The sequence below is a fragment of the Blennius ocellaris genome (assembly GCF_963422515.1).
Source record: "Blennius ocellaris genome assembly, chromosome: 2".
Classification (NCBI taxonomy): domain Eukaryota; kingdom Metazoa; phylum Chordata; class Actinopteri; order Blenniiformes; family Blenniidae; genus Blennius; species Blennius ocellaris.
Genome location: NC_137651.1, coordinates 21,095,649 through 21,114,819, shown reverse-complemented (window position 1 = coordinate 21,114,819; position 19,171 = coordinate 21,095,649). Strand labels below are relative to the sequence as shown.

General features: G+C 44.2%; 1 protein-coding gene across 2 annotated transcripts in view; it reads left to right on the top strand.

Annotated features, from left to right (window-relative positions):
* Positions 1 to 19,171, top strand: part of epha4l (eph receptor A4, like) — a 69,336-nt gene that overhangs the window by 28,832 nt on the left and 21,333 nt on the right. For both annotated transcript variants that reach the window (XM_080504721.1, XM_080504720.1), the window contains exons 4-5: positions 5,481 to 5,636; positions 13,920 to 14,255. In XM_080504721.1, coding sequence (XP_080360847.1) covers positions 5,481 to 5,636; positions 13,920 to 14,255 — 492 coding nt within the window. The remainder of the gene's footprint in view (positions 1 to 5,480; positions 5,637 to 13,919; positions 14,256 to 19,171) is intronic.

The following is a 19,171-nucleotide window of genomic DNA, read 5'->3' as shown; positions in this document are numbered from 1 at the left end:
AGGGACCATTTCTAGAATGAGTTTATGTGAATGAGACTTGTCTTGTAAAACGTCAGGAGTCGTCAGATGGTGTTCGGTTACGGTGTGATGTTGTCTTTGATGTGATATGTGTAGGGTTGCGAGTTAACAAGTTAGTAAAGCAGATTAGCATGCAGACCCTGTGTCTGTGGCAGAGCTAACAGTGGTTTACAGGTTGATAACGGTGCCTAATATCATAATCAACAGAACGCGATCACTGTAACAGAATCAACACATCTTCATAAAGTTAAACAGTTCTATGCATAGCATCAAGTTTAACTAATCTCAAGTAATGCCCAGTTGTTACCACTTCCTTGGAAGAGTTCAGTTGTCGTGCTGGAGGGAAGCTGGTGCCTTCTCCTGTAGTTAGCACCTCCTGCTAACTGTGGTTGCTGGTTCTGCAGGCTGAGGAGAAGAAGATGGAGTTGATGTTTCAGGAGTCCTTCTTACAGCTCCTGGTTGTCCCTTTGTTCAGACTGAGGAGCTGGTCGCTCAGGCCTGTGATGGCTTTCCTGCTTGTTCAGGAAAAACACAAAGAAGTTCTGTGAGGGTCCCTGGTCCCGTCCTGGAGGAACCGGTTGGTTTCCCTGGAGAGCAGACTCTGGGTGCTGGTCTCTGGATCAGGGGAAGGTCTGACCCTCGTGGTGGGTCAGCAGATGAGTTGAGGAGTGGAGGCCTCTGGTTGCCGGCCTCTCGTGTTAGCTGTGTGCTAACACTGGATGAGCTGCTCTTCAGCAACCCACCTCGTTGGAGTTTGCTTTTGCAAGAGTGTTTTTAGCGGAGGCTGGGTGAAAGCCTTTTGTCCACGTGTGACTTCAGAGGTGTCGAAGCCTGAGAGCTTCAACCAATCAGTGACTGGCTGATTGCATGGGGGGAGAGTCTTGTGAGCAGAAAGGGGGGAGGAAGGTCCTGGAGAATGTCCCCCCTTCCCCACTCTAGGTGTGAAAGACCATCACATTCCTGGGTCAGAATTCATGTCATGACTGCGTCTCATGACAAATGAATATTGTCTCTCCCCAGAAATGAACAAACTTTCTGTGGTCCTGCAGATCCCAACAAGGGTGTGTGGGTAGATGTGGCTTTATTTGGGAGCGTCTACGATTGTTCAAAGCACAGTTGTGTGGGTTGTTGCCACTCAGAGGAAAACTTAGCCAGGCTTTAGTTGGATTGCGCGGGGGCAGCTGTCATTGTATCATTAGTTAGCTTGCTCCTATCTTTTTTTTTTAACAGATTGTCACTACCATCCTATTTCCCCCTCCTTTTTATGCAGTGTGACCAATTCATCTGGCAGTATCCTCAACACTCAGGCCCAACTATACTCATTAACTCCCTCTGCCTTGTTTCCCTCTCTCCTCTAAATGGGCTTGAGCTCAGAGACAACAGGGATGGGGACGGGTCAGAGGAAGGGTTTGACAAAAGAGACTAAAGCTAGACAAGAGGATTGAAAGAGCTGCTGGGGGAAAAGAGGGGAAGAATGTAATGTCCCCTGTCTATGAGGGATTCCATTATTTTTGCCTTTCCAGAATAGAACAGTAAGTCACCAGTCTCTTTGTCTGCCTTTGATCTCTCAGCTCAGGGATTTGGCACCTGACAAACCCTCCTCTGTCTGAAAGCAGGAGGCCTGCCGAGAGAAAGCCTCAGAGAGCGAGATGGAGGGCAGACCAAGCGTCACAAGAAAGAATGCAGGAGAGAAAGCGACCGGCGGGGTCGAAAATGGAGACAGCAATGTGGAAAAATTAGGTTAGAGCTGCATAAGAGAATACGATGAAGGCTTCTCAGCTCCGGTCCCATAAAAGCGAAACACACATGCATGTGTCCGCATGTGTGTGTGCGTGTGTGTGTGTGTCTCTACGTCTGTGTGTAGGTTTTACCATGGCCAGTGATAAATCCAGCAACGTCTTAAGGGAGATTCCTCTCCGAAGCCACAGTCTTCTTGGACCACCCACTAGCATTGCGGTCTCTCCTCCAGCACACACACACACACACACACACACACACACACACACACACACACACACACACACACACACACACACACACACACACACACACACACACACACACACACACACACACACACACACACACACACACCTAATAGGAAGCAAATTCCCTCGCTTTACACGTATATCGACCTCTCTTTTCCTCTCTACCGCTCCTTTCTTTAGGGCAGCAGTGGCTATAAACAAGCCGAGATATGTTGACATCACTTTTTCAAACACGGGCTCAAAAATCCAAACCGCAGATGAAGATGCCAGAGCATGTCTAAAAAAGCAAAAACAGGGATACACAGTCGTGTGAAGAATTCCAGGGCAGCCTTTGAGCCCTTGGGGAGGGGAAGGAGGGGGGTCATCCTGGGACAGCTTAATAATTGACGGGCGAAAAAACTCATCAACCGTGGCACAGTGTGAGGTAGCCCGCTCTTAGTTCACGTCTTTAGTCCTTTAAAGAGGCTCAGACCCAAAGGCTGTGAAGCATGGGACTCAATTAACTCTCCCTCCAAGCTTTTAGCACACGGGGCATCGGCTCATGGACAGCTGGCCAACCCCTCTATCAACTCTGTACACTTTCCTGGTCAGCGCACACGTACAATCCCCGACAGCAACGATGTGTTTCATCACCTGAAGCGGTCACCACCTCTTAAACAATGTCCGCCCTATCCCGAAGATCTTCTTTTGTTTCTCGGTGATGTGTGTTGAAGGACTGCTGTAAAGATAGAGAGATAACACAAAGTGCCTCCCAGCTAATCTCTCCTTTTTTTTGGTAACTGTGAAGAAAAGAAGCGGAGGCTTCACACACCCCTGCAGGCTACAATCAATGAGGCCCTTAGTTTAATGTTAGCGAGTGAAGCGATAGGGATTTAGTCCCTGATTGAGCGAGTGGGAATGGGCAAAGAATGGCTCAGCAGGTAGCAGCCAGCCCCAGCTCAGTTAATGCCACGCTACGCTAATCCAGCTGCTACAGAAGAGCTGCTGTTGGGCTAAAGAGGTGGACTTTATTGGTCTTCCAAGAGAGCAGATTTCCTGATATTTTGGAGAGGCTTGTGAATTTATTTCGCTGTTTGAACTGGCCAGTTCAATTTGTGTTTTTCTTGGAGGGCATGATTCCTTCATGCTGCAGAATACATGGCTCGGCACTGATTTAATTTCTAATGTGGAAATGTGTTGATGTGACCGGGTTCTGTATGCTAACTTGATATCTGATCTTTCCGAGGACATTCCCCTTTCCTTCCTCTCCTACTCTCTGTAAGTGTAATTATTGTACCTATGCTGGGAGTAAATGTACCCATCTGTCCTCAGTGAGTCTTTTCTACATCAAGGCAGGCACACACCACCCACTCTCCACTAAACCCACACCAGCAACCCGCTTGCCTCTATACCATTCGTTCTCTGTCGGGAAAATGCATAGCAGCCCCGCTGAATGACAGGTTATTTGGTCCAATCGGTGTTGCGACTGTCTGCGCCGCACCTTTGGAAGAATTGTTCTTTTGTCCTCATCTTCTGGTTCAGTGCTCAGGGGGTGAAATAGAACCCTGCTCAGGCTTCCCCGACCATTATAGAAACGGATAGAGGAAGGAGAACTCCTTGAAAGACGAGCCCTGCAATCAAACTGTCACTCAAAAGAAAGGCGAGCACTGTCGCCAAAAGTAGGAAAAGTGTCACTTAGGTTACGATTTCAGACTGAGGTGTGTGTGTGTGTGTGTGTGTGTGTGTGTGTGTGTGTGTGTGTGTGTGTGTGTGTGTGTGTGTGTGTGTGTGTGTGTGTGTGTGTGTGTGTGTGTGTGTGTGTGTGTGTGTTGTGGAGCATGAAAAAGTCCAGCCTTGTGAGACTGACAGAGCCTCCAGTGTGCCAAGTGTGTGGTGGCATTTGTTTGTTAAATGGTCTGAAATGCCAGCGCATCTGGTTTCATTGCAGCACAGAGTCTTGCCAGCACAGAGAAGCTACGTTTAGATTTGCGACAAAGACAAGGGGTGGTTATTTGATCTTTTTCTCTTTGTCAGAGGAAATAGTCGCCTTTTCTCCTCTCCTGTTGTTTCTGATGACAGAACGCCGACTCGTGAGAAAGGTGAAAAGAGAGAGGGCGCTGGGGATGGAAAAGGAGGACAAATGTGGTTTGGGGGCAGGGATTGGCAAAGGAAGAAGTAGAAGCCTCTCAGCAACGTATTGTTTTGCTGTTGCTAATTTAAGGGCAAACAGTCATGATGGGACCATTCTGTTCTAATTGTACAAATGCAGCACTATGGCTACATTGCCTCAATGCCAACACTTTAAGTTTACCAGCTTCGTTTGTACTTCATATATGCATCATTGCGTCATTTGGTCAGTTGGTGAACCATTTCAGTCCTTAACAAAAGATCTGCTGATGATTAGATGGATTGCCAAGTGGGGTGGTACAGACCTGTGTGGCCTCATGAGGGTTCGTGCTAATGGCCTTGCTTTCTGCTGGTGTAGTCACCCCAGCTGGTCCCGACCAGCAGCAGCTGGGATAAATTACCCTGAAGTTAAGTATCATTTGTAGGTACATGCTATCTAGCTGATGTATCCTTGCATCTTTGTAATCCCCTGGTTTAAAAAAAAAAAAAAAAAAGAAATCTCTTAACAACTGCTTAAAGGATTTAGTACATTACAGTCCACACCATAATACCCTCTTTGGAGTTGCTCTGACCTTTCATCTGGCAGAGCTTTTGGTTTATCGTGACTTTAAGAACAAGCGACTGTTACATTAGGTTTATCATGCTGATGTTATCGTGTAGTTTAAAGGACAAACGCACTGCTCCTAATATATAACCTTCTGCATTTGTTACCATAGCTCGAAACACAAGACAATTTTTAGGGAAAAATAGACATTCAACAGATCTTCATGCCAAGGTCGCTTTCGGTCAGAATGCTTCTACAAACCAAACAAAATTTGCGTGTTGTCTCTTGGCACCAGCAACCGGTTGGATATATGTTTATTGAATCGAAGAGTAGCACTTTCAGAGATGTAGGGGGCGTCACTGTTTGACCATACATGTGATTGACTTCTGGTCCATAATGACCACTAATTAGCTTTATGCACCAAAACTACTCTTATTTAACTACTATCTCCCCCTCTTGCTCTTCCCTTGTGGGTTCCACTCACTGACCTTCTTGGCTACATGTCCATCTAGCCTCCTCATTAGCACGTGAGCGATCCAACCCCAAGCTTGTGGTTTTTTCTCCTCCTCTAGGAAACACTGCCCTGTTTGGTTCCAAAGCTCCTTCTCTTGGTCACAGAATCCCCATGATGCTCCTCTGGCTCTCCGATAAACTGCTTGTACTTACATTTGCAAAGTCCTATAATCTCACAAACCCTTTGCGAGAACAAATACATTGTCATTTTTCTTGAATCTTCTTATTGCGATTGAAATGATAAAGTTACGTTGCATATTCACACACACGAACCCAACCTCATCTTCCTTTGTGCTCTTGTTGTCTTTCAGCCTGTAAGATCGGTTACTACCGCGCTCTGGCGACCGACGGCTCCTGTTCCAAGTGTCCACTCCACAGTTACTCGGTCAGGGAGGGATCCACCTCATGTGTCTGCGACAAGGGATACTTCCGCTCGGAAACAGACCCGGCGTCCATGCCCTGCACCCGTAAGTACAACCACTGCCAGTACACCACATACATCCCACTACCTCCGTGCTCAGAGGGGCTGTGGTTTCCAGCCATTTTTAAACAGCCTAAAATATCTCGCTGCCTACTGTATTAGTAACCAAACCCTGCTATTGAAAAGGAGTCTACCTCACACGCAGATTCGCCCAAACATGGTCACTGATTCTGTCTTCCTCGCTCTCGAGCCATGTCCGCCTGAATTACCGATTCACACACTAGCATACACAATCACTCTGCGCAAACATAAAGCAGGAGGGTGCTGGGTTAATGGGTGTATTTTGATTCCAGGTGGTACTTAGTGATCAGTCACGGTGACGCAGAGCTAATGAGGGTATAAACCGCTGCAGCGCCAAACTCAGTCTTCCACAGAGCGGCTGCGAGAACAATAGAAAAGACAAATAGATATAAAACATCAGAGGGCGGTGATGGAAAAAGGTGGCAAAATAGGGGAAGGTGATGTATTCTCAAACACATTTATTATTCACTACCTGCATACAGGTGAAGGTGCCATAGAGCAAGCAATAAGAGACATAAGAAGCTCAAAGCAGGAATGAAGGGTATAGCGTTCCGTGGTATATTCCTGAGAGGGCATCTTCACTCTCCTCCATCTAGCTACATGATTCAACCCTGTTGATTCTAGGTTTTTCTTTTTTTTCAATCCGACCTCCACTGACTCACCTCATCATGTGTGTTTTAACAAAATCTTCGGCATGACAATACCAGTTCCACATGGTCTCTAGACCTACTTTCCTTTCCTGGTAGAAATGTACACATCCAGAGAGAGAACTGAAGAAAACTCAAAACACCCAACACACAAATCCCTCCGCTCCCCTTTCCCAGGAAAATAACAAGATTTTGGATGTGTTTGAGCGAGCGTGTGTCACAAAACAGCTTGAACTCGCAAAACATCTGTTAAGATGCTTAGTTCATAGTTGGCTCGACATTCCATCGAGTTCCTGTGGCTTCGTCACTCAGTGAAACAGCTCATTGAATCAGATGAGTAGATGACCCCTCCCCCCCGCCGTATTAACTAATTACTCTCCTGTAGTTGATATTGATAGGACATTATGAACAATTGCTCCAATTTTGGGCCCTTTGCTGGCATGCTCTTGAAATAGAAATATTTTTCTCCAATTAATCACCTCAAACATGTTTTGAAAGAAGGTTTTAACATTTTTGTAGCTCATAAGTCGTTTCTTTTAACAGAAGAAAATCCAGCTGTATGTTACCATTTGTTTTAAAATCACGATAGTGTAATCGTGCTTTGAACAGTGACATTTAATACATTTAAATGAAATGCCTTTTGTTGGATATTTGTTTAATATGAATTATAAGTTACCATTTTGAGAAGTGATCCCAATTGCTGCAATGTAACAATAGGACAGACTCTCTCCACATCTGTTTAAGACATTGTTTATACTCAGTAGTATTCTTGGTAGTGTTGACCAGGTTTGCTGCAAACAGCGTAATAATTTACGAGGATCCAACTGGTTTCCCATATTATTTCCACTTAAAACAATACGTTTTGTGGATATCTTTTTGTCTGAGAGAGCTTATTGAAGTGTACACCGCTGTTTAAAACATTTGAGCGCCTTGCTGGTTTCCATCGTCCTGTAATGGAAATCAAGGAAGGAAACGAAGAGAAAAGCACACGACTGAGTAATTATGAATTGTTCAAGATAAACAAAGTGCTTAAACTCTTTGCAAATTAAATTTGGAAAATGGGATTCTGAGGGCGGATTTAGTGCATCTTTATCGCTGCTTTTAATACTTGTTGAGCGGTTAAAGAGGTTGTGGTTTGATTAAATCTCGGTGCAGCCCCAAGGATTAATATATGAGAATAAAATGACTCCCCCCCCCCTTCATGATTGCTTCAGCACATCACTTACACGTTACTACCTCTGTTTTTAAGGGATAAGTTACAGAGTGGTGGTGGTGGTGGTGTGGGTGAGGGCGTCCCGTCCCTATTGTCTTGTTAGTCACTGCGGCGTTTTACGACGGCCGCTGCTGCAAGCAACAGCTGTCGGAGCTCATTACTGCTCCCATTTTACAGGACCCTACGCCGCCATCTCCGTTACATTCCTCAGCATGGCAGTCAGGAGCGGAACATTAAGCCCGGCTCCCTCGCCGACCTTTGCCCTGCCCTCGTCAGCCGGTCAACATTTGATCTCTGACCTGTGACCCCGCCTGTCGACTGCTGTTTTCCTTCCCCTCAATTAAAAAAAAAAAAAAAAAAATTGTTGTAATTCTCACCCACATGTTAGTGCTCTGTAATTACCACTGTCACTCACACACCCTACCTTGTCCACATTTTGTTTTATATTCCCTCTCTTTAGTCGTAAAACCTCTCCGAGTCACGAACGCAGCAGATGAAGAAGAGCGAGAGAGAGAGAGAGAGAGAGAGAGAGAGCGAGAGAAAGCAGCCTCTTAAATTCATTTCCCAGTTTGCCTTGTTGAAGGTCAGGCTGGTGAAAGAGCGTCTCGGGTAATTGGGGAACGCGCGTGTGTGTGTGTGTTGGGTAATTGAAAACGCCCCCCCCCCCCCCCCCCCCCAGCTTGCGGTGTAGCGATGTGAGATGATGATTAAAACTGGATGTTGTGTCATCCCCACGATGAGCGCCAACACTGTCACATCCTTCCACCTCTGCTCATTCGCGACTATCGTTAGTTTGATCTTATATCTTGATCCAATCTCTCGTTGGAGACGCCAAACCACCAAAGCAGCTGAATTAAAAAAATATATAATCAAATAAGATTCAACGATTCTGAGTCTCAACACTTGGAGGTTTTTGAGAACATGAAGCTCATTACAGGAAATGTTGAGTACATCCTAAATGTATCGTCGTTGCGATAGCAACACCTCTAATGCACACGTCCCAAAAGATTGATTGAAGTGAGACAAGTTATTATTGCTTACTGGCTTTCAGGCTGTGCATATTCAAAATGGCAGAATTTCAAATGAGAGAAAAGTATGATTCTTGGCAATTAATTCACAAAATGTGCACCATTAACTCATTAAAAAAAAAAAAAATTACAATCAATTGCATATGTAGTCAGAAGCAGAAACATTAGAGTACAACGGTGGGAACTGCAGATGCAGATGTCATGAACTAAATTCATCACCAAATCGAAGCAAGTGTAAATTGGGGACAAGATAAAGAGGACTGTTAACAAGAAATCTAAGAGCACACAAACAATAACATCATCTCCAAAAGTGTTTTGTGTTCATCGCAAATCAAATTGCTATCACAACACTGAACATCATTGCATGTTTGCCTGCACTACTGGTGAGCAGAAATCACTTAGGAAACTAAAGAAACTCAAGACGCGAGCAAGTGAGTGTAGAAAAAAATCCCAAGATTTATTTGTATATGAAACATGGCCCTCGGTCAAAAAAGTCTGGACACCGACGACCTGAACATTTTTCCTCCCACTCGTTGGATCATCTGACTTGAGGAAGCCGCCAGGACAAATTACTTTTTTATTGCCCTTCAAAGAATGATGAACAGACCTTTCGGACTTTTGTTTTCTGGTTAATTTTCTTGTTGTGTTGCTGTGCTCTTGATGACTGACTTCTATTGTACTTGGCTTCTCCTCCACATTTCTGCTGCCAGTATTGCTGAATCTATACTAGCCGAGGCACTTCGTGTGACTCTGCTTTATCACATGCTTTGGCAGGGGTTGTTTTTTCTTTTCCTCTTTCACCGGCAGCTGTACAAAACAGTGCATATATGCTCTCAGTGTCTGAGAGTAGTGAGCTGAAGTGAGCTGTGTTTTTCTTCTTTGTAACATGTCGGTTAGATTTTCTGACACATAGACACACTTAAAGATAGTGACATTTGTCAGAAATGAATCCAGGAGCTGTAAGTGATGTATTTGGACTATCTACAATCAAGATCTCAAGAAACATTTGCTCAAAAATCTATTTTTGGTTTCCAGTCACGTATGAAAGTGTGTACCCACGTTGTAGTTATTTGAATTGCAAGTGAATATGTGTTGGCTTACCTTGGACATCATTGTTTTTTTTGTTATATATTTATGCAGGTCGAATCAATGCAATCTCTTTCTGATTGTCGACACATGCATCTTCAAAACAGCAATGATTAAAGCTATTTGCAAACATTTTACTGACATTTAGATGATTTCTACTGGCAGTTTTGAAAGAAATCCCCAATTAGTTTAAAATTAATTGGATATCTTTTTGAATCCTTTGAAAGGCCTAAACACTTGCCGGCAGGCTTTTTAGAACCTTTAGATCTGGGAGTAAGGATAACACACTGAAATACCAATTCTACATCAGATACTGGTTCAGAGTTGTGATCAGAAGTGTCCTTAGTTTGTTCAAGCTAGAATTTCAATCCTTTTAAAAATGGGGTTTTAAAGGTCCTCCACAAATTGCATGAAACAAAGTAGTAATCATGTAAAATGAAGTCAGTTTCAAAGGGTTTAATACTATTTCTAGTCCAATAAAACACAACAGGGACACTTGATTATGCTCCAAAACTTAGAACATAAGTCAAGATAAAGCCTTCATCAACAACCAAGAGTGAAAACATTCAATTCACAAACACTGATTTTGAAATGTGACACAACCATTCTGTCTATTTAAAGTTACTTTGAGGTCAACATGGTTGTTTTCTTTGGATGTGATTTGTTAGACAGTTTCATTGCTTTTAAAAAAGGCAGTGCTTTAAAGAAAATAAAAATTATTGATGTTGAAGAAAATTCTACATTGTGATGCACTTCAGTTTTTGATGACGTAGAGTGTACATGACGGGTAACAGATTGAAAACAACTTTATAAAACATACAGTTCAATCCATATAAACTCTGTTTAGTGTCCAGTGTTGAAATGTGATACGCAAGGGGCAGTCCAACTTAAGGAACTGCAAGTCAGTATAAATACACCCCCCCCACACACACACACATACACACACATGCACACACACACCGCGGGGCGGTAATGAGGACCAGGGACAGACACATATAGGAGCTCCACTGTTTTCAGGTGAAAAGGAGGAGGGGGCTATACTCCTCATTTTGGGGTTTCTGCTGAGCCCCTTGATGTGTTTCTCAGATTTTTCTCCGGTTTTGTGAGCAGAGGAAGGGAGCGCGGGAGGCACGGTGAATGCAGGGGAACTCCAGAGGGGGCGTCGAATGAATCCCGGCCGGATGGTAATCGTGAGGTCGACACCCTGGCCAATTTAGCGAGAACCTCTAAAACGGCCCCGCACAACACTTGGATCACAATTACTGATAGGAAGAGACAGGAAGATAGGAGGGGAAGAAAGAGAGAGATCGCTTAAGGAAGAGAAAGAAAATGAAAAAGACAGATTAAAATGCGGGAGAGAGCAGAGGGGCGACAGGAAAGGAAGAAAAGGCTCTGAGAAAATTGTTCGCCCCTAAATGAACGGGAAAAAAAAAGATTTCACCAACTTTCTTCAGGAGAAACTTTGTGAATCTCCCTCCGGATTCGTCCTGTAAGCTGTGTGAATTTTTTAATGCTGTACGAAGGTTGCGCGAGCATTTTGTGCTCCCGTCTCCCGCCCGCCGTTCCCTCTCGCAGGATTAATTACCGGGTGTCAGTCACAGCAGACGGCTCTCCCACGCTCCCGTGCTCCCAGTGTTGCATTCTGGTAGAGCGACAGGTAGATCCAAAGGTAGTTTTTTTTTTTTTTTTTTTGCATGTGTTAATTTGTGTGTGAGGAATGCAGGGAGGAAACCTGACGGGGCGGAATGTGCTTAACACTTCATAAAGCCATAAAGTTATACGGCGCTGTTGGCCATGGTGAAAAACAAACAAAATAATCTTTGTGAGGAGATAATACACACATCTGCTGACACACACACACACACTTTCGCTCCAGCGTTGTCTTCCTATTTGTGGATGTAAGCAAAATCTTGACAAGCTTGATGTGAGTGAGATGTGTCTCAGTCGAGTGAGGACACAGTTCGCTTAGCCTAGCATCAAACGCTGAAAGACAACGGTGCAACTTTTTGAAAATGGCTCCCAAAGTGGAACTTTTTGAAAATGATCCAACTCCATGTAGATAGAGGAAAGCGCCACTTTTTCTAAAACGCTGCCACCGTGCATGCACACCAATGCCATAGTAGATAGTTGTTCTAAACATACGTGTAGATGGACAGTAACAACAATGACGGGCTCAGAGTGTCACGACTCCCACTCCATTTTCTCCTCAGACTTGGTGGTTTTATAGTTAACAGTCACTTGGAAGAGCAATCTTACTTTGTCATTTGTCCTTGTACTCGAAATTGTTAATGCTTATTGCGTATTGTTCACTATGCGTGTGTGGTTTCATTACAAAAAACAACTAACAGCACCCACTAGCGGCCCTACTAATCTTCATAATTTTCAGCTTTTCTGCTGTACATTATAATTTGATACAACATTTTGGTAAGAACAGGCGAGCAAACTGGCACATTTTTGGACCAGAATTTTAGGTTGAAACCTGCACAGATTTTGGTGTATATTGTGTGCAGCACGCTGAAACAAGTGGAATTCAGATGATCACCTAAAACAGTACAACAAAGTACCCCAGTCTTGCAGATTTCTGAGCTCTTTATTCAGTTAAAAAGTTAAATTGTTTGCCCTAATTTTCAAAACTCACTAAAACTCAAAACCGCCTTTGACTTATTCACCCTGTGACACTTGGGACTCCTATTATTTCAACACTATGTAACCTTAGCACACAGACTGGGGGTTATATCGGGAGACCCGAAAACGATTCATTATAATGATGGTTTGTGTCGCACCTTAATTTAGAAACTATATCTGTAACTGGTTTCCATTTTCTGAGGAACAGATGGGGGGATGGAATACAAAGGTAGGAGAGGGGTGGGTGAAGAAAAGAAAATAGCAGGGGGAAAGAAGGGGGTGGGTGAGCGCCTTATCATCATTTTAATAAGGATTTATTAATAGATTTTCATTGACGTCGGGAAGGGAAGGTTGTCCAGGACTGTGTCTTCTTCTTCTGCTGCTATTCTTTTTCTACCTCATATCTGAGCATCCATGCATGCATCCATCCATCCATCCATCCATCCATCCATCCATCCATCCATCCAGTAAACTGTAATCCGCTGCCACACAACATTATTCCAATCCATAGCAGAGATAGTAAAATTTTCCTTCCTCCCTTCTCCAATGGTACATTGCGACTGTAAGGATCGCATACCCTCGGCCCTCGAGCGACTGGGCACACACACACACACACACACACACACACACACACACACACACACACACACACACACACACACACACACACACACACACACACACACACACACACACACACACACACACACACACACACACACTTCTACACACTGGCCCCTCGGCTCCTCTCTGCGTCGCCGTGAAATCACTCATTGCCACTCTGCTCCTCCAAAAATAACACTGATAATTAATTTCCGTTATGAAATGATTCGTCTGTGGACCGACTGGCTTTCATATTTCACCCGACATCGATCCCCTCCCAGCCTTCTCGCGTGCGCTTCATTAGTCAGAGACAGAGAGCTGGGCGAGACAGGGAGTGCATGAGTAGGAGAAAAAGAGTCATTTGCCACTGCTTATGCTTGAAAGCAATGCGAAAAAAAAGTGAATTCCTAAAGAGACATGTACATTGCGACTGATGTGGCGCAAAGTTTATGTCACATGTTGGCTGAGCAGTTCTCACATGTAAATCTACAACAAGGAGGATTTACTTCAAAGAAGGAACCTCATAACAGGGTCCAAGCAAACTTTGTTTAAAGTTACTGAATGGGTGCTATAAAGTCAGTCATGCTGCTCACAGCGGCCCTCCGGCAGTCCACCACCTTTCAGCTGATCCCACATATGAATCTGAAAGAACTCAGTGGGCTGGTTGGATTTCTGCGAACATTGTGAATTAACTGAGGTGAAACTGGATCCACCCACACCGTAATGGTCAGGACATTAAAAGGAAACTCAAGAAGCCTCAAATAAAAATTGAAGGAACAGCCTTGTCAATTTCACCCTTACATCTTTGTTATATGAACACATAAGGAGAGAATCAGTCACTACCGCTGCTGGAGACGGAGCTTTTTGAAGTTCTTACTACGTACAGTTGATGAAAACTGTTTATCGTGTGATCGCTGTGTGCTTCTGTCAGCACCATTTGTCATCATTGACCATGAGTATATATAAATGTAACCTCTGCCTCTGCTTCGCATTTCGTACGTTTCTGTATATTCTGTTCCTCATCTCTTTCCCAACGTCCTCCGCAGGTCCTCCATCAGCACCCGTCCACCTGATCTCCAATGTTAACGAGACGTCGGTGAATTTGGAGTGGAGTGCACCACGGAGTTCTGGGGGGCGCCAGGATTTGACGTACAACGTGGTGTGCAAACGCTGCGGGCCAGATGGCCGGCGCTGTCAACCCTGTGGTAACGGCATCCACTTCAGCCCTCAGCAACTGAGCCTGAAGGGAACCAGGGTGTCCATCAATGAGCTGCAGGCCCACACCAACTACACGTTCGAGGTGTGGGCGGTGAACGGAGTGTCGCCACAGAGCCCAGGGCCGGAGCAGGCCGTGTCAGTGACTGTCACCACCAACCAGGCCGGTAAGACCATGTGAAGTTTATTATTGGAAGGTTGGAAACGACGATGAACAAGGAGTAGGGGTGTGCTTGATATCAGTGGTCCTCTTAATGAAAATCATCACTCAAAGAGATTACCTGACCAACATGAGCACTTAAAATCCAATCATTGTTATTTGTGCAAATTCAATAGACTGTGCTTCATCAATGTGGGTCAGAAACTGTCCACAGGTGACCCGAGCAGCATTGATTACCTCAAGAGTAAGTGATTTGCTCAACGTATTGACATATGAATATATATCAGTCAAGCACCCTGGCCATTAGAATACATCAATTGAACCACAGTCCTTTTGCCAGATTGAGAACTGAAGTATATCCACACGTGTCAGGTTTCCATCGATTATCTTGAAGGCTGGCAAGCTCGTTCAGGGGCGTATGACTGCTGTGGTCCAAAGGTGTTTGGAAACTACCTTTTCTATTGTCCTTGCTTCAGTCTCATCTGATTGTTTCATGGTTGTAAAGTCTAAATGTAAGGCAGAGGCCAGCACACAGCACCGAGGATTCTGCAGAGAGTGACAAACGCCGGACGGCCTTGATATCCAGCAGTAGGTCCACTGTGAGTGAGACCTACAGGGCGAGGATTAGTTAAGAATAATCCCAGTTTTGTTGCTATAGTTATTGAGTCCTTTGTCCTTTTCAAGAGCAGGCAATCGGGCATTTAAATGGAGGATTCGGGTTAGAAAAACATGTCAGACCTTGTATGAACCAGGTGAAGCGTTATGTGCGCAATGATCAGGTCAAACAAGGCAACACCAAAGCAGAAGCAAATTGAAATTCCTCCCGACAGCCACAGTTCAACTCCTCAGTTTCCACTCTATTTGAAAAAACTTACCTTGTGTTCTGCGCTCGCCATAAGATAAGTTCCATTCATCTAGACCAGGACATTGATAAGGATTTGGGACACCCTGCAGGCAGAACACATTCAGACAGTTATGGGTTCGATTGACGGCCTGCTTCCTCACAAATTGTGACGCATTTTGACTTTAGCACAGCACAGATTATAAATGTCAAACTATCACCTTCGCCTGATTTCTGCTCATGCATGAGGTTTGGTTTTCAACTTCAATGTTGACTTTATCATTATCTGTACTTTGAAGGGAGGTTTGTTGTGCAGCAGCAGTAACAATGCAGTTAAAAGCAATATGAACACAGTAAAACAATAAAAATCTTCAGTGTGGCGGACAAGTTTTATATATATAAGAAGGGTAGGAACTGAATCAAAAGTGGCCAAGTGTACAATGCATGTTGAAATGACTTGTGTTGGTGACAAAAGTGAGCCGTCAAATAGACTCTCATAGTGCACTTTGGCCACATTTTGAAAAATATGTCTGTTTGCATGGAGTGAATGCCAACTCCATAGCAGAAGGCACAGCAGTTACCACACTGAATCATAGTATCTGATTCTCTTTTACTAGATTAACAGCCATATACACAGTTCCAAATGTATTTCACATATTAACAAACCTCCCTCTACGTTCTTGAAGAACTAAATTCAATGAGATTCCATTTTCCTGCTGATCAGAAACACCAGCTAGTTTGTTGACTTTGCGATTGCACGCAGGCTTATGTTTGATGCAGAGTGTAGGTTCGTTACCTGATCGCCTCAAGTACACCTCAAGTTTTGTTTTTTGTTTTTTTTTTTTGAGGGGGGGGGGTGTAGGTGTGTGAAAACATGTTTATTAAAGCTGTGAATAATTTGGGTTATTACTGAGGAGGGTGAGGAGTTCTTGGTGGAGCAGGAGAAGATTTTCCGCAATCTTTCGATGGAGTTTTTGCATAATTAGGTGTGAGGAGCCTCAGCTGAACGTAGGGGCCACCGCACTATTTTTAGCTCTCCAGCTAATGAATTAGATGAGCTGTATTGATCTGTGGAGGGCTCATTACAAATGCTGGTGGACGATGCGTTTGTGTGTAATTATTCTTCAACGTGTCTGCAGCCTCTCCTTCAGACGCAGAGAGGAGCCCTCCAGGCCTGTGGTGCGTTCGAAGCCTCCTGTTGTTTTGTCATTTAGCCACTTTGCAACCGGTTGTTGTGCAAATGGATTTTTACAACTCCGAGCCTTTTCTCTCCGTCCCTCCCTCCTCTCCAACGCTTAAAGCCGATCATTACCTCTGCCTTCTTTTTACTGGCCTGCTCTTGGGTGGCGAGCTAAGTGCCTTTTTGTGTCTTTTTTTTTTTATCACCAATTTCCATCCATGGGAAAAGTGAACGTCTTGAATAGGGCTCGACCAGCAATTTGGGGAAACAGCAGCTTGATTTATCAGCGGGTGTCGTGAAGATAAAGATGAATGGGGGAGTCCTGTCAGACAGGCATGTGTGGGGGCTGTAATGGAGCACACCCCTGAGTCCGGGGGCCAAACGTTCCCAATAGCGTGTCAGTGTGGTCGCCTCGATACACGGTTGTGCAAAAAAGAACACCGAAGTGCGCACACTTTCCGACACGGATTCACACAAAGACTCAGCACACACACAGATGTCCCCCTGAGGCTGCTCCAGGCTAATCTGCTGACTTGGAGATGTGAGATATAGATGATATTGCCTTTGGCTCGTCGCTGGTGCATGTTTCACAACTGTTCCCCGGGATTAGTTATATGAAGCGGCAGCTGGAAGCTCTATTAGAGCAATGCATGTGTGCGCATGTTTATCTGCACATGTGCAGAGCGGACGGACTGCATGCGTGGCGAAAAGCGAGAAAATGTGTTACACAGAATTTGGGGGATGATCTCCAATCCCAGAAAAAGTTTGGAGGTGTTGTACGACGTGCGAATGCTATGATAGCCCAACTACCAATACAAAAGATCAACTGATTCAACTTTAAAAAATAGAAGCTCTTTTTGAAACATGAACTTACATTTTGTTTTATATAAGTCACGTGTCTGCACAGCAGAAAAGTTTTAATTCTAGTAGCATTTTGCAGTGTGATCAATTGTCAACAGGTTTGTCAGATGCATTCAAAAATCATTCACAAGTAAAGATAAGAAGATTCACGGAGGTGTGAAAAGACTGCACTGGAAAATGAAGCAATAATTTCAAGAATAGTATTCCTCAGCATAAAGGACAGGAAGATTAAATCATCTATAATGCATAATGTCTTTACAACCCTATAAAAAGATGAGCTAGATCTTTTTGGCCTTGTAGCAGCAGTTCTATAAAAAGAGACACAATGGTGCAGCCTTGAAAGTCAGAAATGATATGCAGAGATGCTGCTAATACTCTAGTCTCAAGCTCAATTTAAGTACTGAGGTCAATTAAAAATGAATTGCCCAAATACTTCCTTAAATGGCGGATGCCTTGACCCCCACAGTAAAGTTTATTGGGATTACCTACCTGGATATCGTGGGACAAATTCAGGATTTAAACAAGCCAAAGTATATTTTTTTGGTCATAGGTGTCAAGCACATTCCAGTTCAGGGGTCACATACAGCCAGACTGGTAAAATAGTGTCATAATAACCCTTAAACTTAAATCTTAAAGTTTTTCTTTGTTTTGATGCACAGTATACGTGATGAAAATGTTTATCGTTTCACAAAACCTAACCACGATCGTTTCATAGCAATAAGGCGCCAGCAGCACTGATCTTAACTCGAGTCTCAGTGCTGGGTTGTGTCCGTTATTCTCAATAATACAATACAATACATACAATTTGCATGGTAGTTTTGTGGGCTGGATTGGAGCCTCCTGTTTGCCGGTTTTGACCCACAGACCTCATGTTTGACACCCCTGCTTTAGGTATTCAATAACAAATTCAGTCCTGTCACCATCTTAAACTGTCTGACACAACACAAGAAGTCTCACTGTTGAATTCGTGACAAGCGTTTAACGTTTATTCCGTTGCGATTGGCCTCCAGACTGTTCCAACTTTCTTTAAAAAGGGTGCGTATGTCAGGTTTAAAACAAGTTTTGATATTCATTTCATCAGAATCAACATTCAATATGTACCATTTTCAATTAAAATACCGGGTTGAAAACGATCTGCATGTCATTGCATTCTATTACAGAGTCCTGGCTTTGTCTGAAGTGCGGGTGTGTGTTTGCCCCTCAATATTCTTTGTATGTCTCTGCTAATTTTTTTCCTGTGCGTGTGCACATGTGTGTGCGTGTTAAAGAGAATAGCTCCAGACTGATTGGATTTCTCCCCGCTAATGCTCAGTAGGGGCTTTGGAAGCTCTAGTTTCAGCCGCCGGTAATCCAGCCAGTCATCTGCGGCTGTCCCTCTCTCTGTATCGCCTCCCCTCATCCAGACACCGCGGATTACACATTTATTATGAGAGATTTATTAGGATTTATAAGTGCTGTGGAAATGACACCCCCTCCCTGTCTCTGCCTCCTTCCTACCCCCACAGCCACCCTCATCTCCGCCTCCCCCCCATTAAAAGTTAAAATTTCGATAAAGAGAAGATGGGAGGTCGAAAAAGGGTGGAGTCGCGTACGCATTTTTTTTTTTTGGCGTGCGAGGGGGAAAAAATGGAGGGAATGATTTGAGGATGTTGACTGTGTGCACAGATTTGAGTGCATACGTGGAGGTCAGATTCCATGTGTCGCCACCAACAATTCCACCCTCGTAAATCAGCCGGGGTGTAACCCTTTCACCCAGACCCAGCGTTGGGAAAATGAACGGAGACGAAAGAGTGATGCTTGGAGGGGGGGAGGATGTCCAAGCTTTGAACTGACCCCCGGCTTTCAAATGGATATCTTATGCTGCTTTATGGGATCAGCTACTCGGGCGGGCGGGGGGAAGAAAGGCTGTGTTCGAGAGACATGTTTATGTCTTGATAGAAAATACTTGGCAGGCTGAGGTGACCAAAAGTGAATTAGTGCACGGAGATTGTGCTGGTGTGTGTGTGTGGGCACATCTGTCAACTCACGTGTGTGTGTGTGT